Source organism: Panicum virgatum, chromosome 9N (assembly GCF_016808335.1).
Source record: "Panicum virgatum strain AP13 chromosome 9N, P.virgatum_v5, whole genome shotgun sequence".
Taxonomy (NCBI): domain Eukaryota; kingdom Viridiplantae; phylum Streptophyta; class Magnoliopsida; order Poales; family Poaceae; genus Panicum; species Panicum virgatum.
The window spans coordinates 24,581,260-24,606,092 of NC_053153.1; the positions used below are offsets into that span (position 1 = coordinate 24,581,260).

The 24,833-nt window shown below is 46.1% G+C and overlaps 3 protein-coding genes and 1 long non-coding RNA gene across 5 annotated transcripts; 2 read left to right on the top strand and 2 right to left on the bottom strand.

Annotated features, from left to right (window-relative positions):
• Positions 1-500: 500 nt before the first annotated feature.
• LOC120691623 (eukaryotic translation initiation factor-like) lies at positions 501-4,347 on the bottom strand. Its single transcript, XM_039974767.1, has 5 exons — positions 3,971-4,347; positions 2,619-2,787; positions 2,364-2,489; positions 940-1,005; positions 501-810 (listed from the first exon to the last, which is right to left on the bottom strand). The coding sequence occupies exons 1-5, from the start codon at positions 4,186-4,188 to the stop codon at positions 760-762; spliced, it is 630 nt and encodes a 209-aa protein (XP_039830701.1). The 5' UTR covers positions 4,189-4,347; the 3' UTR covers positions 501-759.
• A 765-nt stretch (positions 4,348-5,112) lies between these two features.
• LOC120690256 (peroxisome biogenesis protein 12-like) lies at positions 5,113-10,932 on the bottom strand. 2 transcript variants are annotated; one of them, XM_039972851.1, is made up of 11 exons: positions 10,581-10,932; positions 9,352-9,457; positions 9,166-9,213; positions 8,655-8,803; positions 7,396-7,648; positions 6,958-7,067; positions 6,639-6,713; positions 6,454-6,540; positions 6,024-6,110; positions 5,691-5,828; positions 5,113-5,599 (listed from the first exon to the last, which is right to left on the bottom strand). In XM_039972851.1, the coding sequence occupies exons 1-11, from the start codon at positions 10,686-10,688 to the stop codon at positions 5,528-5,530; spliced, it is 1,233 nt and encodes a 410-aa protein (XP_039828785.1). In that variant the 5' UTR covers positions 10,689-10,932; the 3' UTR covers positions 5,113-5,527. The 2 variants fall into 2 exon arrangements, with proteins under 2 accessions (XP_039828785.1, XP_039828786.1); XM_039972852.1 differs by lacking the exon at positions 9,166-9,213 and having other exon boundaries at positions 10,581-10,930.
• A 3,059-nt stretch (positions 10,933-13,991) lies between these two features.
• LOC120693284 lies at positions 13,992-14,349 on the top strand. Its single transcript, XR_005682954.1, has 3 exons — positions 13,992-14,052; positions 14,116-14,223; positions 14,298-14,349. It is a non-coding gene; the product is annotated as an uncharacterized LOC120693284 (long non-coding RNA).
• Positions 14,350-22,406: 8,057 nt separating this feature from the next.
• Positions 22,407-24,194, top strand: LOC120688881. Its single transcript, XM_039971236.1, has 2 exons — positions 22,407-22,547; positions 23,387-24,194. Exons 1-2 carry the CDS (start codon positions 22,407-22,409, stop codon positions 23,978-23,980), a joined length of 735 nt encoding a protein of 244 aa, XP_039827170.1. The 3' UTR covers positions 23,981-24,194.
• Positions 24,195-24,833: the final 639 nt, after the last annotated feature.

The window sequence follows — 24,833 nt, forward strand, 5'->3', positions numbered from 1 at the left end:
TCCAAATCAGGGGCGGATCGGAGGTCGCCAGGGCGTGCGAGCGCAGCGCGAGGCACCCGGACTACGCAAACCGGTGGTTCGCCGTGACGCCTCAGCGTCGTTGTTGGTACGATGCCGAGCAGCGAGCTCGTGTGTGTGTGTGTGTGTGAAGGTGAAGTCAGTGCGTGTATAAATGGCAGGTGGTAGGACGGGACACACCCATCCGAGATGAAACGAAACATGTGCTCTCGGCAACGCCGACAAAACAATACGGCCTTTCCTGAGGAAGTGAGGAGAACCGTCTGATATTTCGTTCGCTACAGCGCAAACAAGCAAGTACTCTGCCTCTTCAAAAGTTCTCTCATCAAGCACCCAACGCAACAACGGCAAAAGTGTTGGTTTGGCGACTATCTTGCCGTCAGGGCAGGACACACTAGCAGAAAGAAGCACAATGCCACGGCAAGCAAAGCAAACGTTTCGAGGTTGAAAACATTTCAACATGCATATGGATTGTAACAATCTGAGAACAAAATGGCTCCGTCTGGGTTGTTGAATCGGGGCATATAAAGATTGAAATTTAGTGCCATACAAAGTCGTCAATGTCTTTCCAGCATATCTTTCTTGTACTACTACATTAGCTATCTGAGAGACACATAACATCATAATAGATGGGAAAACTGCCTCGCACAATAGCTGAGGCTGTCGAATGAAAGTAGATACCGAGAAGAACACTCCACCCCCGCTATCCAATCCAAGCCACGGTCCTTCATGATGTGCACCTTACACGGTGTACCGTCCACCTCTGCTGGGCTTCTCTCTTCTGGAGTCATCCTGCATTATGTGAGGCAGAGTTGGAGTGAGTTCAGTGCAAATACTTGATATTTTCTCACTAGTGTTTTTTTAAAAAGAAGTGCTATGTCCTATGTGCGGAGCAAATAAGGGTAGAATATTAAGGCATACATGGAAAGTGTAGGTGATCTTGTCATTGAAGTCGATAACATCCTTCCATTTCTTGCCAATGTTTACCTGCGCGATAAAGGGAACAGGTCAACACAGAACAGCACATCAATACCATCGAGATATTAGAAAATGGCAATGGAAAACTTCAAAGGTTGCAGATGGGAGCTCTCAGTGGGATAACAATGCCCAACAGAAGATGACTAAAACTATAGGCAGAAGTTCAAGAATTACAAAATGATCGCTTAGGAAAGGTTTTGGGGGTTCTTTCTTCAAATATTCCTTGTTGATGGGAATATTGTTCACATAGCAATTTTATAAACACAAACAGTCAAACAGTACGCACAAATGCAACATGTACAACTTCCTACAACATCATATTAAATAAAGAAACCAAGTAACCACTTTCACGCAATATCATAGCGTTGCCCACTCAATAAGCTGTTTCGAACCCTATATCCCTGCACAACCAAATAGCATGCACAGAAACTCCTAGAAAACTATATAGTTCTCTTTCAGAAGGAGATGATTTGGGGCATATCCCTTTTCAAGAAAGAAATCAATTTTACAGCTTTACTTGATGCGCACACAAGCACAAAACGGCATAAGACATATAATCACTCTAGTACTCATTGTTTTCTCACATATATAGCAGATACAAGGCTGGACACCTGCACATGATATCCTCCTAATTAATGCAGTCAATGGCCATATGACCTACATATTGTTCTCATTAACTAGAATCTGAAATCTATCTAGCACTAATAGGAATGAATCTAGGCACTAGCTGAACCTCAACACAGTCTAGTAACGAGATTAATGATGAAAACTATAATGCCTGTCCAACCAAAAACAAACTTAGAATGCAATCAAACAAGATATGGAACCTTGAAGAGAACTGCAATAATACAAAACTTCTACAATTAACTAGCTTCTATCAACGTTTCGAAGGCGAGTAGGCGACAAGACCACCCAAGGCGAGCTGTGTACACCTTATCACCTAGGCGGTGCCTAGGCAACAAGTCGTAACTGTTCCCAAAGCAAACTGCCTAGGCAACAAGTCGTAACTGTTCCGAAAGAAAACTGCCTAGGCAACAAGGCATAACTTTTCCCCAAAGCAAACTGGATCCACATGGACGCCTAGGCAACACCTTTGTAACACTAGCTATCATACCACTGCAATGATAATACAAAAGCTTCTACCAGAACTGAACCCAACAAAGGAAGCAGGAGGAACTATGCATAGAGGTATTCTAGAAAGCAGCACAGCAGCTAGAGATTTGCACAGCACATTGACAATATTAGCAGGAAGAAAACAGTGAAGTATATAAACCGACTTTCCCTTTTATCAAGATATAAACCAAAACACTATGGCCATATTGAGTATCAAAACTGATTACAGAATTAGAGTGACTTTCAAAACCAACCTGGACAGCTTCATTGCTGGCAGTCTTGGTCCATAATGCGAGCTTATCTCCTCTCTGACGGGCGCTAGCAACAATTCCACAGATGTCCTCAGTTTCATCAAACTGCTCTCCAATGAGAGCCATCAACTGCATGTTCAAATAGTTATTTAAAATCACTCCTTCAATAAATACTTCTCAGGTAAGATTAGCTTCAGGCTGATTCATAAAGAACTTCCGAGCACCTGAACATTTGAAATAAGAATAAGAAAGATGTACCGTTTCAAGCCACATGGTCTCAAAGGTTGCCTTTCTGTTGCATGGGACAGTCCATTTGCCACCATTTGCACACTCTGGATCTTCCCATTTTGGCTCCACTCCAGCCTTGAACAGATGAAAATCAGCATTCCCAATCAACTTGCTTGGACGGAAAATCTGATCGTACAAGCTACACCAAGAAAGAAGGGATCCATAAGTACACAGATTCCATAGAATCAAATTAAAAGGCGCTTAAGGTAAAAATAGCACCAAATAAATAAGCTTAACATTACATAAATAGAAGACTTCAAAAGACAAAACCTGCTGTGAAAGTATTGTAATCATTGATAGCTATTGCTTATTAGTCTCTATCCCTATTCCTATCCCTACTTATTTCTAAAGCAAGCAATGATTCCATTCTGTCAATCTGAATCCTCATCGGAACACGGACAAATCAATCGGAATCCGGACAAATCAATTGGAATCCCAATCGGAACCCGAGCAATCAATGCCTCACATGATCACGGAATGGTCTGTACAAGGAGTGAACGAGCACAAAGTTGGTGGTATTGTGTAGGTCTATTATATTGCCCATAGCAACGCACGGACACTATGCTCGTTAAGGCTAAAACTAAGAGGTAAACTCTTTTAAGGCTAAAACTAAGAGGTTAACTCTTTCTATATGTGACAAGGCCACAAGTCTAATGCAAGCCAGAACATGTTTACCTTTCATACGATTGAAAAGGTTATGTCATCAAAGACCAATGGAAGAAATTCAGATAAGATTCATTCTGTATATCCAACACACCAATATGCTCAAACCAGGAATAACATAGTAGAATTATCAGCAGTTGATTCATTATAGTTCAGCGTGGAAACTTTAACTGACACACCACACCAATCTTAATATGATAGAAAACAACTCTTTACCTACAAGGATAAATCCCTCCTCTATTGACGGATATTGTAGAATCTCCCCTACGGCTATACTTCATTTGCTATAGTAACAACTCTACCACCATATCTTCACTAAAAACACACGGGGCAGCTTATGTGAAAAATCAGCCAAACGCAATCAACAATCAGCACTATTCCGATGCAAACAGCAGAAAACAATATCATGAACAGACAACTAACATATTTCACCATCTACACCATAGTTTCAGATTCCATAGTTTCAGATTCCGTTGGCTCTAAGGTAATCTACAATCCGATCTACCCCAGAGATAATTCCCACCGCCACATGGCCTCCTAAAACACGCACAGAAGCTGATGAACAGGAACCAGCACGGCATCCAGATCAGATCCGAGCGGAGCGGATCCAGAAGGGGCGTGGGTGATGAGGGGAGGCGCCCGCGGCGTCGCTCACGTACCTCCAGAACTCCTCGACGGTGTCGAAGGTGTATGCCTTTTTGAGGGAGGTGCCCCACGCGGCGCCGGGCTTGGGCTTCGACTGGATGTCGTACCAGAAGGTCCACTGCCGGTGCAGCTTGTGCGGACCCTTGGCCTCCGCAGCAGCACCGCCCTCGGTCGCCACGACCTCCGGAGTCGTCGCCGTCACAGCCTCCGCCGCAGTCTCAACCTCCGCCATGCCGCGCCGCCGCCGCCGCCGCCGCCGCTTTTCGAGGGTTTTTTTTTTTTTGATGGGGGAGGGGAGACGGGTGGGGATAGCCGATACGAGAGAGACGAGATAGAGGTTGCGGCTGTCGAAGAGACGTGAAGAGGAAGAAGGGTTCGGCCTTTTGGGGGAGTGAGAGAAGTCGGCGTGCGTGAAGAGGCGTGCGCGTTTTGACTGGGCTCCGGCCCAGTTTAAACGTTTTTTTCCCGCAAAATAGCTAAATTCATGGCTCGATTTTGTTGAACTATAAAAACATCTAATTCAGTCTGTGAGCTACCCAAATTTGCCCGATTTCATCCATTTACCAATGCAGTAAGGCAATTCAGTATGTGAGCTACCCAAAAAGGAGCAGGAACCGATAGCTAAAAAGAAGAAGAAAAGCATGAATGAGGAAGGAGATAAAGAATGGTTGAAGAAATCTCCAACCCGAGCAATGGACCAATGGTGCCCCGATGGAAATAGATATTCCAGCACTGCTAGGGGTTTCATATTTCAAGTTAGGGAGTGATTTTCACATGGAGCAAGAGCTAGAACTAGAGGAAGGTCTATGGGAGGTTGCTAGCTGATGGCAGAGGTAAGTGATGGACAAGATGGCAAGACAATACCCTACAATGAGATGCTAACAACATTGTCGCCTGAAATACAGTGGTTGAATGACACAACATTGTAATCTTGTACCCCTCCTGTTGATCTACCTATAAATATGGCAGGCCTTATAAGCTCACGGGGAGTTTTTTTTTTCACGTTTCCAGAGAATTTGAATAGAATGACTCAATATTTACTCGATAGTCTCATTTCCTTCGTTTGCTCATGGGAGTGAAAGCTTAGTTGACTTCCTATTGTTCCTAACTGTGAGGTGGAGCGAAGTTGTGACAGATCATAATAAACCAAACCATCTGAAGTTTGCTCCGAAGAGAAAGCAATGTGGCGTTAAAAACATAACAGAGTTATTACCAAATTACAACCAAACTTTTACAAAGAGATGTGCAGAACCTTCACATGACCTAACTGGTTATAGTTACCTCATCTGTGCTGTATCACCTAACAACAAATTATAAACCCTAGCCAAAAATTACCAAAGCTTCAATTCTCAATGAACCACAAAAAGAAAAGTACAGGAGTATGAGAACAAATCAATTTTCCTAAAACGAGAAGAATTGGGCCATCTGTGTATCGTGCTTGAGTATCAAAAGGTGAGATTCAAACCAAGTACTCTTGTGGTTGGACAAAGCAGTGGTTGCGCTATATGTTTTTTATATGCTGACTTCCTCCTGTTCCTCAGCAAAAATTCAAGTGTTGTGTATATTCATGGCTACAAATCATTGAAGAGGCGACTAATTTGTTCAACAGTGGCAGGCATCAGCGTGACAGGGCACCTTTTATGCTGTAGCACAAAACAATGCCATATAAGCTGATGATGGACAGACAATGTTGCTGAAATATACTATATCTGTATCAGATATGGTTGAACCCACCTGAGAGACGGACTTGAATATGCAGCTGTAGCAAAATACAAAACCAGAAACAGAAAGAACAGAGGGGTTGGCGCGCTTCTGGCAGCACAGGGGGCAGAGCGTTTTGTCAGTTGGCAAGGGGATTCCGTCTTTGGCAACCTAATAAAAATGTTGCAGACCCATTTGAAATTGTAATCATGAACTAAAGGTTTCGTTATTTAACAGTTTAACACAAAATATGTGAACTATAGAGAAAACAACACATTTCAGAATACTTGCAAAATCACAGGTTGAGTATGTCATAAGAAAATGGTGGCAGCTCTTTGGCAGCGAGCGTAGAATAAATAAATATACCTTTGGAGTTGGTGGTGGAGGCGGCGGTGGGTATACAGTCGGAGCTGACATTCTTTCTTCAGCGGATTGGTACCACCACTCCATCATCTAAGGTAAGATTGCCAAAAGGAGAATGTTAAGTGCATTTCTGTAGTTGAAATCATGCTTTTCATATGGAGATCTAACACAGGGATAGAACTAGTTCATGTAAACATGTAAGAAAGTCTGCAAAAATCATCAGGTAAGGACATGATTTCTTAGCCATTTCAATATTCAAGAGGTTTAAGGATGCCTTAAATGAATCATTTCTTTCATTACTTTCAAATCGAAGTATTTACAAAACAAATATCAAACATTCAAACTCAGCAGTCTGCCTGTAAGAAGATATTTAAAGTGAGGAAACATTACATATAGATATAGGTTCTCTACGACAGGAACTTGCAGAACAGACCTTGAAAAAGAAGACTGCAGCAATTAAACCTGTTTGTGCATAATCTAGAGTTGTATATATACAACTAAGGAACACCCGTTGCACAGCCTGCACAGGTCATACAAAAAAGTTCTTGGGATGAGTTATACTTAAAAATTCACACGTGAAACCAATACAGCTACTGAGTACAGTCAGTAAACTCCTACCTTCAACCATGGAGGACCACGAAGTCTCTTAAGTTCACGATTTCTAATCCTTGATATCCTAGAAGATGAATCCATCTATTTATTCAGATGAAAAAAGAGAAAATATGAGGAAATGGAAAGTGTAGATGTATTTCCCCAATGATTAGTGTTCCAATGATTAAAAAAAGGTTTTGATCGGAAACGAAAGTGATAAAGAAAAAAAAGGGTACCACGTGATATGAAAAACACATCGATAAATATTCCATAATTGCATTCTAAATATGCCTCTGCATGATTAATAACAAATACACCAATAAAAAGAAAGTGTGAAGCACAATACCAGCTCTTGTCCAGTAGCACGACAAACGTGAAGCCCTAGCACATGCAGTGCTGGACTATAAAAAGCAGTGGCATCCAACAAATATAGCAGCTGGTATGCAAACGAGAGACCTGCAAAAGAACATTCTTTTGATTAAATGAAACACAAACGAAATTGGGTTATACTGGACAAATAGACCAAAAAATACTATCAATGCAAAACTAAAATGAAAAGATCACAAGACCATGGATTATTCTCGGAAACCAAGAGTCAAGAAAGGGCGATACAAAGGAAAGAAGGAAAATAGAGCTGATTGTGATTCTTTTCACTGGTGCTTCCTAACAATAATATGGAATAATTAACTCCAAGAAGTAAATCAAGATAGAAAAACACAGAAATTACTAATAATTTATACAGGATGAAGATTCATGGCCTCATGGGAGTAGCTGGTAAACAAACCTTCATTAGTTGCATGAATCCATGGATAGCAAACACCTATGAGTGAAGCAAAGTTCTTCTTAAAACGTGTCAAGTTTGACACTTCTCCGGTTGTAGGGTCATTCTGTGCTTGGGAAGTCTGCTCCTGATTTAATACGAAGCCATCTTCATCAAACCTCACATCATCCTGACCCCAAAGAGTTGCCTGCAACCTGGCTTCCCTTTCTTTATTGTATATAGACTGCAACTTTGACTTAAAATATGGCAAAACAACCTACAATAACATCGGCAAAAGTTCAGCATAAAGACGATAATTATTCCATAAGCAACAACTTTCATCATTATATGAATGAAAATTTTGATGCACATTGCTTTATATCAAAAGTTCAATACATAGTTATTTGCTTACCTTAGACACAGTTCAAGTTTTCGAGCGTTGCATTTTGGGAATGGCACAATACATGGACTACTGAAATCAGAAACTAACATTTCCAAACAAAAAAAGGATAAAACAGGAAGACATATTTTAATTCTTTTTATTCATAAGGCAACTTCTACTGAACAGTGATAAATGGACATGGGTGTGGGTGTGGGTGTGCGACCCAGCAGAATTTTTTGGGACACGCCAAAAACTACTTGGAATCCAACGTGAGCAAAGTGTGTCTGACTCAGAAAAAAAATTAGGGCAGGGGCGTATGAATAACACTGCTACTTAAGCATCCCAAATCCATTCATTTTTTTTAAAAAAAAACGAAGTTAAGGACTAGGGTAGAATATATCTTGAAGCGGGACATGAACCAATTATCAATAATATAATGTATAAAGAAATAAGGATATATAATATCCTTATTCCTTAGCAGCTGGGTACCACACGAAGCAATTGCGTGCGCCACATATATCGCAACCAGATGCCAACAAACTAACAGCAAGATTGAAAACTGAAAACAATAACTGAAATCCGAAGTCAGCAATACAGTAACAGCATCAGGGCCGTAAGTTAGGGAAAAGGCCTTTCTGATATTCATACCATAAAACTAGTCAGTTGTTCGTAGACAAATCAGCTCAATCTTAATAAGACACTCTTGGTGCAATGAGTTGAGAAACTCAAGTCATGGCACTGAGCCACTGAATCCAATTCATGTGCTTTTGCAGTACCAAATTTGGTATATTCTTTTTATAGCAGTAGCTAAGCAGCAAATGGTAAAATATGTTTCCCCTAGGAATGAAGAACAAAGCAGACAGAAAATTGCAGTGTGTAAGTAAAATTGCCCGCATCCTACCAAGAAAACCACCGAGAGGATTTTCTGACGCTTCCTTAGTGCAGAATCATAGACTTTGTCACTGGATTCTGTACCAGGGCTCTTTCTCTTCACTGAAACCTTAACAGGTCTCCTCCTGAGACCATATAATGACTCTGAAAAAGAACCATCTGAAAGAAAACAATTCAGAACAGTTAAAATAAATAAAATTAAAATTTGGTCTCTGAGATCAAGGTTGCTTAGTTAAGATTGTCATTTGATCAGTTTGGTAATATTTCACATACATAAGTATAGATTAAAGTAAGTTATCAGAGCAGTTGGCAGTTAGGCCGAGTGTTTGGTTTGGCAATAAGTTGGTCCAACCATGGGCTCTTTTGATTCTATTAAGCAAATAAACCTGTAGGGCTGGATGGTACCATTGCAATAACCTCAGGTGGTATGTAAATTATGAGACAGATATGATGATAGTAATAAAGTATAAACATAAGGAATGATGGCTCGCTCAGTCGCTCTATTAAAAATATTAGTATACTGCTGCATGAAATTTCTTGTCCCAATAGCTGCATCCAAGTGGGGTTTGCTGCAGAAAATAAGACACTCAGAATCAACATTGTAATGCCTGTTCCATTAGTTTCCTGTGTTCCAATTTCGTCCCAAGTGTCCTAAACAGATTAGTTTTTTCATGCAGAGAGAGTCTTATGGTACAGCAACAACTGACCTGTTGTCCGTAGACTATGAGACTCAAGGACACCCATTAACAAAGCAAAGAATTCATCTTCATAATCTAAAACTTTGTGTAGTATTGGCCTTCTTAGTGCAAAAACCTGCAAGTAAAAATAAGTTAACACTAGTCCACATAATTGGTGAAATAAACTTTTACGAAATGCATGGATGTCAGATTTGGAGGAGAGAACATCAATAAGGAATGATTAAACGTTTTTTTAGGGTCCTCTTATGCTTCCGTAAGTAACATTCGTATGCAACTTTTCACAATCAAACAAAAAAAATGAGTTAACGATATGTTGTAGAATACTCACTTCATGCAAATTGAAGTAGCCGGACTTAAATAAGAGCAATTTATCACTGTTGAAATATAGCTTAAAACTAGAGCAATTTACCACTTTCTTAAAATACACCTACCTATCGGTTGAGTGTAATTGGTAACGGGGAGGAAAAGTATAGCATGTGCAGCAAGGAAACCTAAGTATACTGGCTTTCTCCAAAAAATAACACTGACTTTAAGAGTAATGTATGATCAAAACATTACTACAATAAGATACATGAAAACATGCATCAGCTTGCTAAGATACAGGAGTAATGCGCACTGGCAGATGTTCATATCCTATGTCCCGTTACACATATATTTCTTATGTCACATTGTATGCAGGTTTTCTTCTGATCATATGTTGACCTTGACCCTATATGTGACGGTTAGTCTCCAAAAATTGCAACACACAAGAAGCCATCTACACTATCATATCCATAGTTCTCCACAGCATACAGAAGTGCAGAGCATCACCATCCTAGCAACCAGCTCAATGCCGCAATCCCATACCACTCACACAAATACAAATGAGTTCAGTCTGGGCCTGACGGCTAGCCAAAATGGGCTAACCTATATGATCTGATCTCAAGCTCAGGTTTGCACTTGCAACTACATCTAACGAACCAAACCTTACTGCATTCTCTTGAAGCTAAATATGGCAGTACAACAAAAGCAGTGAGCCGAACCACAAGCAGAAGCAGCGAAAAACTCCATGATCACCCCCAAGCTAGATCACTTCAATGCGTCACTCAGCGCAGCACAAATCTACCATCCATGACATCGGGGACACGAACGACAAACAACATGCCACGAAATCCCCCGAACCAGGCACGGAATCCCAGCGATTCGATCCAATCAGAGACGAGCAAGTAAGGGGATGAGGCGGGAGGCGAGCGGTTTACCCCGAGCGAGTAGGTGAGCGCGGCGCGGAGGCTGGCGGGAAGCTGCTGCGCGGCCGACATCTCGAAGAAGGTGGGCCGCGCGCCCTGCCCTCCCACCTGGAACAGCATCGCGGCTGCCCCCGCCGCCCGCGCCGCCTCCGGGGCTGCGGGAGGGAGCTAGGGTTGGGGCCGCGGGCCCGGGCCTAGAGCTCGGCTGGCGCCGGGCCCGGCCGCTGCCGGGCGGTGTTATCTGTTGGGAAGCGAAGCGACGGTTTTCGCGTCCACGGCGGTGAGGGGAACTCACCAGGCGAAGGCAAGGAGAGGGAAGGTATCAGGTGCGACGGAGATGTTGGGGAGAGTGGGAGACGAGACCGATCAGCGGCTCGACCGAGGAGAGGAGAATCAGGCGTCTTTTTTATTTTTATATTTTTCGAAAACATTTTTTACAGAAATATATTTTCAATATCACAATTTACAGTTTTGTACCCCTGCCGCCCGGCAGGGGGCGGCAGGGACTTATATGTAAATTTAAAAAAAGTTATTTGCGCGGAAGGGCGGCAGGCCCCTGCCGCCACTCCACTGGGCGGCAGGGGGCCTGCCGCCCGGCAGGGGGCGGCAGGCTCCCCCATGCTGTATAAAAGGGTTTCCCTCCCTCCTCCTCCTCATTTGCTTCCCACGACATCCAGAGAGCGGGAGGGAGAGAGGAGGGGTGAGGGAGGGAGTTGTAACGGCGAAGCCCTGCCGGATTTTAGATCCTAACCGCAGGTAATAAATATTTCTCAACTTTCTCGATATAAATTTATTGTATGTTTAATTCTATAATTAGTGTATGCAGTAATGATATTTTAGCGATTTAGGTAATGTTTTTAATATAATTTAGGTAGAATTAAGATTAGTTTTTAGAAAAACAAATTAGGTTTACCAATAAATTTTGTGGTATTGATTAGTTGTCTAATATGAGAAAAAATTTCGAGAAATAGTCAGAAATTGTAGAAAATATTAGAAAAGTATATGAAACATTCAGATAAATTGTAGAAAATGCTAGAAAAATATATTTATAAAAATATATTGTAAAAAATTGTAGGAAATGCACGAAAATGTTAGAAAACTTTATGAAAATTTAAGATAAATTATAGAAAATGCAGAAAAATTTAGAAAATATTAGATAAATATATTTATAAAAATATATTGTACAAAAATTGTAGGAAATGCAAGAAAATGTTAGAAAAGTTTATGAAAATTTAAGTTAAATTGTAGAAAAATGCAGAAAAATTGTAGAAAATGCAGAAAACTTTTTTTTGTGTTAGGTATGGCCGGAGATACGCCAGCTCTATTTGACGGAGTCATAGAATCGTCGCACCAGTCCTTTCTTGCAGTGGTTCAGTGCGTGAAACTTAACGTGCTGCGTCCACGTCCACCAGCGGAGTTTATTGCTGTTGACCCACGATGGGTGTCCAGGTGATATGTCGTCGGATTATGTTTTTAAAAATACGTTTGTTTCGTATACGTTTCGTACATAATGTACTTACCTTTGATCGTTCTATTTTTCAAGTTGAGTGAGGCTGGTCTTCTTACTATAGGTCGTCTTGCTGAGAGTGGTTCAGTATAGCTGGACAGGTCCCTACTGACGGCTCTAGTTGATAGATGGAGGCCTGAGATAAACACCTTCCACCTCTCTTGTGGGGAGATGACACCGACCCTACAGGACGTTGCGATGCTGCTGGGTCTTCCTATCAGTGGGGATGCCGTAGGGCCTCGTGTCGTCCCGCCTACGTGGTTGGACGATCTAGAAGAGCATTTTGCAAATATTGACATCGCGATTGATGTAGAAGAGCACCCAAAAGCAACAGGCCCTGCCAAAGCATGGATCCTCCAATTCCAGGTACATACCTTGTTTTGTTACGATTAATGTTAGAGTTATGTTTTTGACTAGTGCAGTTATGGTTTTATTTTATAATTGATCTCGTACTCATAAATGTTCATCTTTTCTATGTAGCTCGACAATTTGGCACATGATGCTGATGATGATAGCGTCACTCGATCCCTTGAGGCATACCTGTTGTGGTTGTTTGGATACATAATGTTCAACAACTCACACGGGGCCTATGTGGATAGGGTGCTTGTGCCTTACGCACTGGAGATCGCAGAGGCAGCTGTGGAGGAAATGCCTCAATACAGTTGGGGTGCAGCGGTACTTGCAGCCACGTACCGTGGCCTCTGCAAGGCATCGGTGCAAAATAAGCACAATGCAATTCTTACAGGATGTCCAATTCTGCTACAGTTTTGGTCGTACGAGAGGATAGCAATTGGTCGGCCGCTTGTCGACCACTCACCGTATGAGCTGGATATGTACGGTGACACCGAGTACGATAGGCCAATCATGGGGACTCTCTGGTATGCTCGTCAGGTACGGAAATGACTGCTACTCGTACTATTCTGTTGGCAATTCTGTGCATATTATTTCTTATCTGTGCATATTATTTCTTATTTATACATATTATTATTAATTTTGTGCAGAAGAGGTGGGCCCACGTACAGTCTCGTCAGGCCTATCCTGATTTTGTGGCTGAGTTTGATCGGTTGACACTGAAGACGTCGTGTGGGAGCCCTACTCCGAGTTGGCTATAAACACTCGTGCACCGATCGGGATATCTTCGGTTTGCTTTCAGGACCAGGCCTTTTGGATGACAACTACAGCGTTGGTGTACGACGTTTACATTGAGGCTCACTGCCCGGACAGAGTCAGGAGACAGTTCGGTCAAAGGCAGTTGTATCATGTGCCGTCAACATTGGATCGGGTCGAACGCCATGACCACAGGTAACAATTCATATACTATTTCAGTGACTATGCATTGTATAGTTAACTAATCATAGTTGACTAAATTATTTTCAATATTTAGTTTATCGAGGACTGGGCAACCCTTCTCCAACATGTGGGTGACAAGGGTGCAGCCTTGGGTCGATGGCTGGGACCAGGCAGAGGAGAACGTGGCTCTTGCGACCCCTGCACACACGGAGGCTTCGTACAGGGCGTACCTGAGCTGGTACCAGCCTCAGACTCGTTGCCGCTTGATATATGCTGACATGCAACCACAGCCGCATGTTGCGACAGCACAGGATGAGTACGCACGACATAGGGATGAAGCATTAGCTGGGGCGGTGAGTCAAAGTTATCATCGCTTTTCAAATACTTTGGATTACAGTGTTAATGCTTTTTTTTCTTGCTTGCAGTTTGAAATGTGCAGGTTGATGGACTTAGATGCCAGGGCGAATTTGATGAGGATTCGAGGGGGATCTATGATGGATAGGAATGAGCAAGAGTCGGCCTGGACCCGAGTTTCACAAAGAACCCATTTCATGCTTGAAGCCTTTGGTAGCCGGACATCGTACGATGACTCGTACGGTTCGTCTCAAGCCTCGACCTCGTTTTCTTGTGGTCCCACACAGCAGCAGTCTTCCCAAGCACCTTATTGGTCTCAGCAGCATTATCCAGGTACGTGAGGATACTTACTAACTTCCTACTTTGAAGCCAACAATTAATTCTCAGTCTATAGAGGTGATGCACACCCACCTTACCAACCTCACGGAGGGACTCAGTTTAGTACCATGGCACCAGCTGCAGAGATGTCATTTCAACCAACACAGGCACCACCACGACCTTTCGGTACACATATAGTCAATATCTTAATTTCAATTAATTGTGGTATGAAGTCTAATTCCTTTTGTATTTACATATAGGATCACAACAGTTATATGATGCTGGACCTTCTTCGTATTACCCTACGGCGACAGCAGAAGAAACGCAAGGTAAATACCTAATCTGTAGCCCGAATTTATCATGTGCTTCTTATCTCTATGAATATTTTAAATAATTTGAACGGTTTACAGGATCGCACCACCAGCTTCCTGATATGGATCATTCCTCGTATCCACCACCACCAGGTACGTATGATGAATATATACCAAAATATATGACTTATAAGACGATGATTAAGATATCTTAATTGCTACTGTATAGGACCCACACAGGATACCTTTGAGGCGAACTTCGAAGATTGGAGTCGGTTATTTTCTACAACTAACCCGCAGGCCGATACTACCTTCCAGACACCTGTGCCCACCGGACGTCTTGGTAGAGACGTAGGGCCTCCAGAGCGACACACCTACTCTACAGACCATGTCCACGCTCAGCGTAAAAGAGGTCGACATGGCCGGGGTGGCCGGGGTGGTTAGGATGTGCTACTAGCTGTTTCTGTATTTTTGTTATGGACATGTCATCATGTTATACTTATTTCGTTCTCATACATCACCTATTTCGTTCTCATTTACGTATGTGTGTGAATTGCTAGCTTATACTTTTCATATTCATATTCTTTACTAATGGTTTTTATTTGTATCCATATCTAAAACACATCTAATGGATATAGCAATTTGTTGGGGCCGCCTGCCGCCCCCCTGCCGGGCGGCAGGCTCCCGCTAAGGGCTTCCGCGCAAATAATTTTTTTTAATTTAGATATAAGTCCCTGCCGCCCCGCTGCTGGGCGGTAGGCCCCCTGCCGCCCCCCTGCCGGGCGGCAGGGGTACAAAACTGTGTAAATTGTGATATTGAAAATATATTTCTGTAAAAAATGTTTTCGAAAAATATAAAAATAAAAAAGACGCGGAGAATCAGGACACGACTGATCGGGCCTTGGCGGGTGAAGAGGCCGATCTGCCAACATTTGGGCGGTCCAGAAGGTATGGGCTGTATGGGCCGAAAAGACAACGGCAACGGGTTGCCGGTGGTCAGGTTGGGCTGTAAGTACCATTTTTTTTTACTATTTGATTGATTTTCTGCTAGTATCATTGAGTTTTGGGCTTTTGGCTCCTCGTTCGCACTCAAAACTAACGCTCCTCTCAGACTGCTGCCCAAACCCCAGGACAAAGGTCTCGATTTAATGGTAATTTCAATCTTAACCTCCCATGCTGAGCTGCTCAAAAGCTTCTGAGAGACCGGGATTCAACCTCCCATGCTGCTGCTTCGTAAGGCCAGTTTCAGTGAAAAGTGCCATTACACAGTTGCCAAAAGTGCCACATTACTTTGACACTAGAATAATATAGCTACTCTCAGTGCACAGTGTCATGGCACAGTTTCATAGACAACTTACAACACTAAATACTGTAACAATTGTGATCAAATATGCCATAACTTGATGAAGAACGGCCTAAGTGGAGAGTGTCATCTCCGTGTCATGACTTGGTAACCGTGCCATGAGAGGGTCATGGTGATGACCCAAGCATTGAGACTGGCCTAATCTCGGATGACCAGACCAACTGGGGCGCGCGCACTCACTAACGGCGTACGCCAATGCCGAATTGCCAATTGTATCCAGGCAGTCCACCACGACGAGGGCCGCCATTGATCCGGATAAAATACTTGGTCCAGGCAAGTACGTAAAAGCGGACTTTAGGCATCTTTCCCTGTGTCGCCGTTCTACAGTTGGAAAGAAAGGTAGCTACCGACCGGTCCGGCCAATCCGCCAATGCAACGAGAGGAGCAAGCAAATTCAAATGACAAGTGTAATCACAAGGTGCGTGGAAAAACCAAATTCAAATGAGAAGCACCAGCTAGCCAGTGTGAAATTAAAGCAAAATCTCTAGAGCCAGCTGCTTGCATTGCATGTGATGGACTGGATCGTCAGCGTGATCTGCTGACGAATCATTTATACGTACACTTTGAATTAAGAAGCAAGCCATTTACAGTAACCGGACGAGGCCGCTACCTAATCACTGTCCGGAATTAATCACCGAGCTAGTTACAACACTGGATCATCGGAAGCGGTGGCCACCGCAGGAGCCGAGGCCGTCGTCGAAGTTCTGGGAGTAGCTCGGCAGGTCGTACCCGAACTTCACCGGAGGCCGCCTGGGCCACCCCGCGCTTGTCCTCCACGTGGACCTCAGCCTCCACAGCAGCTGCTTCACCGCCGACGACGACCGGCCGCCGCTGCCGCCGGTGTACTGGCCCACCAGAGAAGCCATCCTCGCTGGATTGATCGCCTGTCACGATCGTTTGATCGAACTCTCACAGCTTAATTAGGCAGCAGGACCCTAGCTAGCTCTTGACTGCTTTCTGTGAAGAAGTCTAGCTGCAGCTATGCAGGCTTCTCGATCGAGTCCTGCCGCTGCTTGCCTGCTTTTATAGGCTCGAGTGCTCGACCCATCGATCGGATAGGGTTCCTGGCGACGTCGCCGATCGGGCCCACGGGCACGCACGCACCGAGTCACCCACGCACAGCAGCGTAAAAGGCGTCGACAGCATCCACCACTAGCATGAATAATCACGGCTGAACATTTCCCTCCTGTTCTGCTCCTGTTCTTCCCCGTCTGAACTCTGTTCTTTCTTCCTCCGAGTCCATTCCGATCCCCTTGGGATCGTTGCAGACTAATGCCAGGCCAGAACTGAATCCGTACATGTTCTGCACCTGAAGGCACGAATTAAAGGGGCACGGCCGGCGGCTAGCTACATGGAGAAACTGAATCCACAAATACGTACGTATACTCCTACGTATACGTACGTACGTTTCGCACAACGCGTGTCAGTTAAGCCTTTGGAACATGCATTGGCCGTCGTCTTAGGGTATGTTTTCAAGGGGAAAAAACATGGTCTTTGGATATTTTCTCGAATATAAAAAGATGCTGCGCAGTCATCATGCGTAGGATCAACATGGGAGGAGCAGAGAGAAATAAGTTCAAGTTCATCTAGCTACCCCTACAACGAACTTCTACATCCCGGCAAAGTGCCGTCAGAAAAGAGAATAAAGGAAGCGCACTAATGACAAAGCAAAATCTCTAGCTGATGAAGGAAGCTGCTACTTGCATGCATGTGACGGTGGTGGTGGTGGTGGTGGTCATCAGCTGACCGGATGATCACACGAAAAGGACGGTCGTTGGTGGTGGCAGTATGGTCCAAGGATGACGAGCCACTTCGGCTTTTGAACTTTTGAACTCATGGGTTACATTCCGCTAATGGCGCCCCCTTTTGCTCGACTTAAAATCAGCAGCGTTACTTATTAGCTTCCCTATAAGAATGACTATAAGTTTTTGTTCAAAAAAAATTACATAAGGAGCAATTCTCATCTTGGAATAGAGATAAGAAAAGTCGAGCAAAGAGCTAAAAGAGCTATTACAAGTTACGGTTATGTCTGAATTTTGAATACTTGTAACTTGTAGGTATGAACTATGAAAAGTAAGGGTGGCAGTGCCGCTACTGATTTGAAATCTTTCTTGCAATGAGCTGCTGCAAAGAAGAAACCTATTGAGTCCAAGGTTGTTACTCTGTCTACTAATGAAAATCAAATGCAGATAGTGGTATTTCAAGGACAGAGTACCAACTTCAAAAATTTGAGAAGTCTATCAGAGTTGTCTATGCTGAAAGTTAAAAGAAATATGGTTTCTCGGTATGACATTGTCTATAAACTTCTCAAATTGGTTTCTAGCTCTTCCTGTTGCAACTGCTGGTGTTGAGAGGATTTTTTTCTGCAATGAACACTATCAAAAACAAACTAAGTAAGATGGGGTAGAAAGTTTTGAATAATAGTTTGACCACATTCATTGAAAAAGAAATTCTTCTTGCAAGCAAAGGATGAGGACATCATCAAGTATTTTCAAGACTTGAAGGAATGCAAAGTTATCTTGTAATTTGTAAGCATCCTTATTAATGTAATTTGTAAAATTACCTATGTTTCCGATACCACTTGATGTATGACTAGCCCGATCTTTCGAGAGGTAGGGGTAAATTCGATTGGTGGAGTCTCAACGTTGGCGATCCGATCCAACTTCTGATCAGACATGATTCGAACTCTTGCAACTGTTACACCGCTACTGCATTGGTTATCAACCAAGCACTACTTGATTGACCTCGCCAAGAAGACTTTTACTGCAAGCGAATCGAAGAACACAAGCAAGAAAGGGTAAACACGCAATCTGAAATTGCAGATATGTATGAAGCGAAAAACAATATGGGTTCAAGCTCTGATCACAAAAGGACTAATCATGGTGAAGAACAAGCATAGGAGCCCTAATTCACAACAAAAGGACTCGACGTTACAGTTACAATGAAGATGATTGTTTCTGAAGGGAAAACAAGCACTAAACAAAACCCTCACCCTAATGTGGCGGCGGCGGCTACTGGTTATATGAGGGTTGGGGCGTGCATAACCCACCAGCCACGTCCATAATGGACCCAGCACGATACACGGGCCAACAGCTCAAAAGATGGTGTCGCAGCTGTAAGGATCACCGGGGTGTCCGACCCTAGAGGGGGAGGGGGTGAATAGGGTCGCTAATCGCTTTTTAACCTAGGGCTCAAACTACTTGCATAAGATAAACCTAACACGTCCTATACATGCTAGTTATGACTAAGGTTTATCTATGCTACTCTCTACTTACCCCTGAAAGACTTGCAACCTAGCCAATCCTAATCAAACTAACTAGGAAAGTAAAGGTACGCAAGATAGAGTAAATGCGGAAACGTAAAGCGGTAAGTAAAGAGGTAAGTGCAAGAGGGATGCAAACTCCCGAGTAGACACGGTCATGTAACGTGGTTCGGCACAAACGCCTACGTCCACGGGACACCGAGGCTCTTCCGATCACCGTCTTGCACTTCGCCACCAATGGCGATGCCGGCAAGCAAAGGCAAGTGCCCACAAGACACCGAGTCTCGTGCACCGCCACCGTCTCTCTTGGTCACCCGGCCGAAATCCACTACGGAGCTTCTCCACCAAGGAAGGGGCCTCCTCTTCCCCCGCACAAAGTGTCGTTGCCACTCCACACCAAGACGGAGGGTCACACGACGGATCACAAGTTGCTTGCCGCAGCAAGACTTCTCTCAAGGGAGCTCTCGCAAGAACTAATCCCTATTACAAGCACTAAGCACTCTCACAAGTGTGCTTAAGCCTATATGATGTACAATGAAGCTCTATGGTGGTTGGAGATGTTGTTGGGTGTGTGTGGGATGTCCAGCAACTCCAGCACTCTCAAATGACCCGGCCTTGGGGGTATATATAGGCAGCACAAGCAAATATAGCCGTTGGAGAAAAGCTGCCAGAAAACTGCGTAACGCCGGTTAATCCGACGTACCCCAAAAGCCATCATCGGTTTAACCGGTGTATGTAAACTGCTACGTGAAAAACTAGCCGTTAGCAATTAACCGGTGTATCGCCGGTTTAACCGATGCAATCAACCGGTGTATGTAAAATTAGCGTCGGTTTAACCAGTGATTGTAACTTCTTCACGTTCCTCCAAAAACCACCTCTCTGGACAACTGAACCGATGCAATTGACCGATGCATCGTCGGTTCAACCGGTGTATGTATTTTCATCGGTCTTCGTTTGGCAATGCACCGACGTATGCATTTTCTTCAACGTCGGTTAATCCGGTGAGTGTATCTTCAGTTTCCAGCTTCTGGATAATTACACCGGCGTGCGTCTTTTCCTTAACGTCGGTTCAACCGGTGTATTGAATTTCTTCACAGTCTCTTCGATTCTTGTAGGGGTGGCCCTTCGGGCCTTGCTACGCCTCTCTTCTCTTTGTCATCACTTGAACCTAAAAACCTGAGAATAGTCATCTTAACAATCACATTAGTCCAAGTGTTGTGTGTGTCATCAATCGCCAAAACATTATATTGAAATATGGCATGAGAGGTCATTTTCGCTACAGCAGCACCATGACAGATTCTGGATGTCCCCTTGCTTCGACGATTCCCATCGACTCCTAATTAATTTGGGCCTAAAACCAGTGACATTGGAAACTCCTTGAAATTATCTTTCCATCCATATAAAGAATGTTCAATTTAGACTCCGTATGCGATCTGGGCGTCATTTTTGGTGCGGGCTGCTTCTGGACTCCGAGGTGGACTCGAACTTGAGTTGTTTCAGATCCCTTCTTTCCCTGCCCTCACTCACCTGCATCTCCTCATGGTAGCTCGGATCCTGCACCTCCACCATGTCGATCCCTTCTCTCCCTGCCCTCCTCTCTCAACTGCATCTCCTCGTGGCCACTTTGCGTCTATGCTGTAGCCACATTGGTCCATTCTTTTCCTTCTCTTTCTCCGGCATCACATCAGCCGATGTGTCAGACTGTTGACCTACACTGGTGGAGAGAGAGGGGGGGTGAAACGATGACAGAGGAGGAGAAGATAGTGACGGAACAGCCGGCGAAGGATGGGTCCATATATAAAGAATAGTTTAGGGTGCGACAAAGGACAGACAAAGTCCACAAAATGCAATACACTCGAAAACAAATGCAATATAGATAGAATATGTGGAGGAGAGAGTAGCTGGCATGGATCTAGAGTGTGGAATGAACGGTGACGATAGATAGTTTCTAAAACGTACGTTCGGTAAGACATTTTCGTTCGCGCTTAGTTTCTGGTGAGCTGAAGAAACAGTGCCCGGTCATCTAATAATTTCGGTGACTTCCACTTATCTTCCGATCAAAAATCTTAAGAAGGAGCAGATAGTTTGGCCGGAAGATGAACAACAGTTGGGCTGTACTCGTGGCACATCGTAAGGCAAAAAATCAGAACAAGGTCACGTGTAGAGGCAAAGCAGATTTCATTCCAAGTTTTGAAGAGCCGACGGCAGCTGAACAACAAACCACTGTTCTGCTGATCGATGGCATGTTAGTCATGCAAGTAAGTGTAATAGGGCTAATAGGCTAATTAGTTATTACATAGATTTAAATAAGCGCACTGGTTTTTGTTTCAATAAGCTTCAGTTGAATAATAAAAGATAAAAAACAAGTTTTAGTAGTAAAAAATTTCAAATTTAAAACCATTCCGTTCCAGGTTCCAACAGGTGACAAGAAGTGCGCTAGCTGAATGCTGACTGATGGAGGATTCATGACTCATGAGTCTCCACTGTACACTAGCTAACTACAAAGGAGAAGAGAGTCATTTACAGAATCTGGAGGTGCCAGCGAGCTAAAGCTAAGCTAATCCCCAGGAATTGAATAACTGACGAGCTAGTTACATGGAATCACTGAGAGCGGGTGGCCGGAGGATCCACCAAGGCCGTCGTCGAAGTTCTGCGAGTAGCTCCGCGGGTCGTAGCCGAAACTCACCGCGGCCCGCCGCCTCGGCCGCGCCGCGCTTCTCCTCCACGTGGACCGCAGCCTCGACAGCATCTGCTTCGCCGCCGCCGGCCTCCCGCCGCTCCTGGCGTGGGAGCTGCCGCTGCCGCCGGTGTACGCGCCAACCGGAGACGCCATTCTCTTTCTCTCTCTCCCTCTCTTCTCACTGATTTTACTCACAGCCGAGAAACAGGAGCAAGCTCTTGGCTTCTGACTCTGTGCCTCGATCTCGATCTGCAGCTGCGAAGACCTTGCCTAGACGACGCCCGCCGTGCTGCGCCTTTTATAAGCTCGACCGGTCAATCGGGATCGGATGGGTTCCTAGGGACGACGTCGCCGACCGGGCCCACCGGCACGCAGGCACCGAGTCACCCACGCACAAGGCCACGACGGCATCCACTAGGGTGAATTTCTCTCCATCCGGACGGTCCGGGCAAAAGGCGACTTCAGGCATCTTTTTGGGTATGGCTGGGCGTTCGGGTTACCCGAAAATTTCGGGTCGGGTATTTCGGGTTTCGGGTATTTCGGGTTTCCAAAAATACTACCCGAATTTAGCTAGAGAAAAGAAGAACCCGAAAATTCGGGTTCGGATTCGGGTCTACCCGAACAACCCGAACCAGCACCACCCCGTGCAATACGCCACCGCTCGAGCTTGACGCCGTCCCTCTGCGCATGCGTTGCGGCCGACCGGCTGCCGGCCCCCGCGGCTCTGGGCTCCCAGCGCGCGGCGGAGTAGGCATGCCGGGCAGCCAGGCGCTCGCGGCTCGCGTGGCGGAGGAGACGCGCCCGGAATCGACTGCCGCCGCCGCCGCCGAAGGCCCGAGGCCCCACCCGCCGCCGCCGCCAATGGACTGCGGGAGCCTGAAGCTGGAGCCGGGGGCGTGAGGGAGGCAGATCCGGCGCCGGCGGCCGCGGACTCGAGCTCCTGGCCACCTGCCGGCTGCCGCCGCCGTCGATGGGACTGCAAGAGCCGGGGGCCTGGAGGAGGCGGATCCGGCGGGCGCGGACTCGCTCCTGGAGACGGGGAGACGGGGGCTGGCGGGTGGCGGCGACGGGGAGAAGGGGCTTCGCCGGTCGCCGCCTAGGGTTAGGGGCCTGCACGGCTGGGGCTGGCGCAGGGGTCTGGTCTGGGGGCGGGCGGCGCGGGGTCGGGTCTGGGGGGGTGCGGTGCGTGGTGCGGGGGTGGGTGGCTGATGCCTGATGGGCTGCCTAGGGTTAGGGTGGAGCTTGATGGGCTGGGCTGAAACTGCAATGAAACAAACTTGGGCTGGGCTGTTTTTCGGGTTGTTCAGGTTTTTCAGGTACCGTGGCCCAATACCCGAATTACCCGTAATAATTTCGGGTACCGTGGGTTGGAACCCGAATTAGGGTTCGGGTTTTTCGGGTTCGGGTATTTCGGGTTCGGGCTCGGATTTTTCGGGTTCGGACTTCGGGTTTCGGGTTTTGTGCCCACCCATATTTTTGGGCGTCGTCACCGGTGAGAAAAAAAAGAGAATTTAATTTTATACCATTATAATGGTTGTCACCTTTTAAAATAATATCTTTGTTTTTGATACTACAAAATCAGCATGGAAAAGAGAAAATATTTACATTTTTACCACTTTCGCTCCCTGACTGCCGACGCGTCACTCCAGCTCAGCTCCAATCAGCAGATACCCCCACGCCGGTCCCGGACCCGATTTGTCCGGCCCGCGCGCTCGAACCCAACCCGGTTCTAGTCTTTTCTGCTCTGCTCCACGACGGCCTCTGTTTTCTTCCTCCTCCAGCCACCAAGTCAACGCGACAGGGTCCACGGGCTGCTCTTCGGGGCGATCGAGATCGTGGACGCCAACGTGCGGAACTGGCGCCGCCACAAGGGGCCCTTCACGGAGGAGGCGCAGCGCGCGCTCGAGGGCGCCTCGGCGGAGCTCGGCCTCGCCCTCGCCAGCATGGGCGCGGCCCGCCACCTCGCACTCCGGGGCGGCGCGCCATGCCTGAGCGCGCCGTTCGACTCCGTGGACGACCTCGCCGGGGACCCCGGCGTTTGCTGCGCGCTGGAGAGGCTCGAGAAGGCCGCCGTGATCGCCACCCGCGTGCACGACGGGCTGGAGGGCGCCCGCGGCCACCTTCGCGCGGCCGCGCCCCTAGCGGCCCTGGACGGGGTCGGTGGTGGCGTCGAGGGCGGCGACAGCACCGCACCGTGGGAGCAGAGCCCCTGCTTTGCTGAGCAGCTCAACGGCGCCATGGAGCTCGGCGAAGCGATGCTGAAGGCGGGGAAGCTCGTCAAGGAGACCGCGGGAGCGCGCGAGGCGGCGTTCGGCGGCGCTAAATGAATTCTCCGGCCTACCAGATTCGCAACATTGATCTTTAGATTTGTCACCTGGATGCCTGCTTGCGTTTGTTCTACTCTCTCGTGTCACGGAGAAATCGAACGTCATTGTTTCGGTGTGATCTCAGCGAGTCAGCGGCTCGGGCGCCCCGGCATGATGTCAATTGTCATTCCGAAAGCTTCTGTACGTTTCAAAGTTCAAACTATGTTGTACTCCATTGAGAGAGCCGCGCGCGCGGTCGCCGACGGCACCAATCGGTGCGCGCGCGTCAAACTCCCTCGCCTCCCAGTCCCTGAGCACCCAACGCGGCCTCAACCGCGCGCACGACGGCGACGCGCTCAGCCTCGACGCAGTTAACCGCTCCAGGAACGCCCGGATTGCCCAGCAGCAGCTTGGCGGCGCCCAGGTGGCCGCAGCACCTGTAGATGGCGCGTAGCGCTTCCTCGATGCGCGCTCGGGATCCGGGGACCTCGTTCATGGAGGCCGACAGCGCCGCCTCGCTAGCTTGTGCATGGCACGTGGCGGCGGCGGCGGCGGCGGCAGCAGCAGAGGCGGAGGGAGGTAGTCGCGACACCAGAGGAGGGGCGAGCGGGGAGGAAGACAATGGAATGGACTCGGGTTGGGCAGGCGGGTTGGACAAAAGGGCTGGGGTCGGGCACGGGGACAGGACGTGGAGTCTGTCTGGACCGACGTGCTAGCGTCCACGAGGGCAAAAGTGATAAAAAATATAAATATTTTTTCTCTCCCGTGTTGATTCTGTAGTGCCAAAAATAAAAATATTATCTCAGGAGGTGGCAATCCTTATAATAGTATAAAGTTAAATTCCCAGAAAAAGAAGACTACCAACCGTAAGGAT

Bases quoted from the DNA above. Each gene is read 5' to 3' on its own strand.
- LOC120688881 (XM_039971236.1), top strand. From the start codon at position 22,407: ATGCCGGGCAGCCAGGCGCTCGCGGCTCGCGTGGCGGAGGAGACGCGC. The intron at 22,548-23,386 runs GCGTGAGGGAGG...ACCCGGTTCTAG, and splicing joins GCCTGAAGCTGGAGCCGGGG to TCTTTTCTGCTCTGCTCCAC.
- LOC120691623 (XM_039974767.1), bottom strand. From the start codon at position 4,188: ATGGCGGAGGTTGAGACTGCGGCGGAGGCTGTGACGGCGACGACTCCG. The intron at 2,490-2,618 runs GTACATCTTTCT...TTGAACATGCAG, and splicing joins AGACCATGTGGCTTGAAACG to TTGATGGCTCTCATTGGAGA. The intron at 1,006-2,363 runs GTTGGTTTTGAA...TTTATCGCGCAG, and splicing joins CCAGCAATGAAGCTGTCCAG to GTAAACATTGGCAAGAAATG.
- LOC120690256 (XM_039972851.1), bottom strand. From the start codon at position 10,688: ATGCTGTTCCAGGTGGGAGGGCAGGGCGCGCGGCCCACCTTCTTCGAG. The intron at 9,458-10,580 runs GTAAACCGCTCG...TTTTACTTGCAG, and splicing joins CGCTCACCTACTCGCTCGGG to GTTTTTGCACTAAGAAGGCC. The intron at 8,804-9,165 runs GTATACTAATAT...GTTTTCTTTCAG, and splicing joins ACAAGAAATTTCATGCAGCA to ATGGTTCTTTTTCAGAGTCA.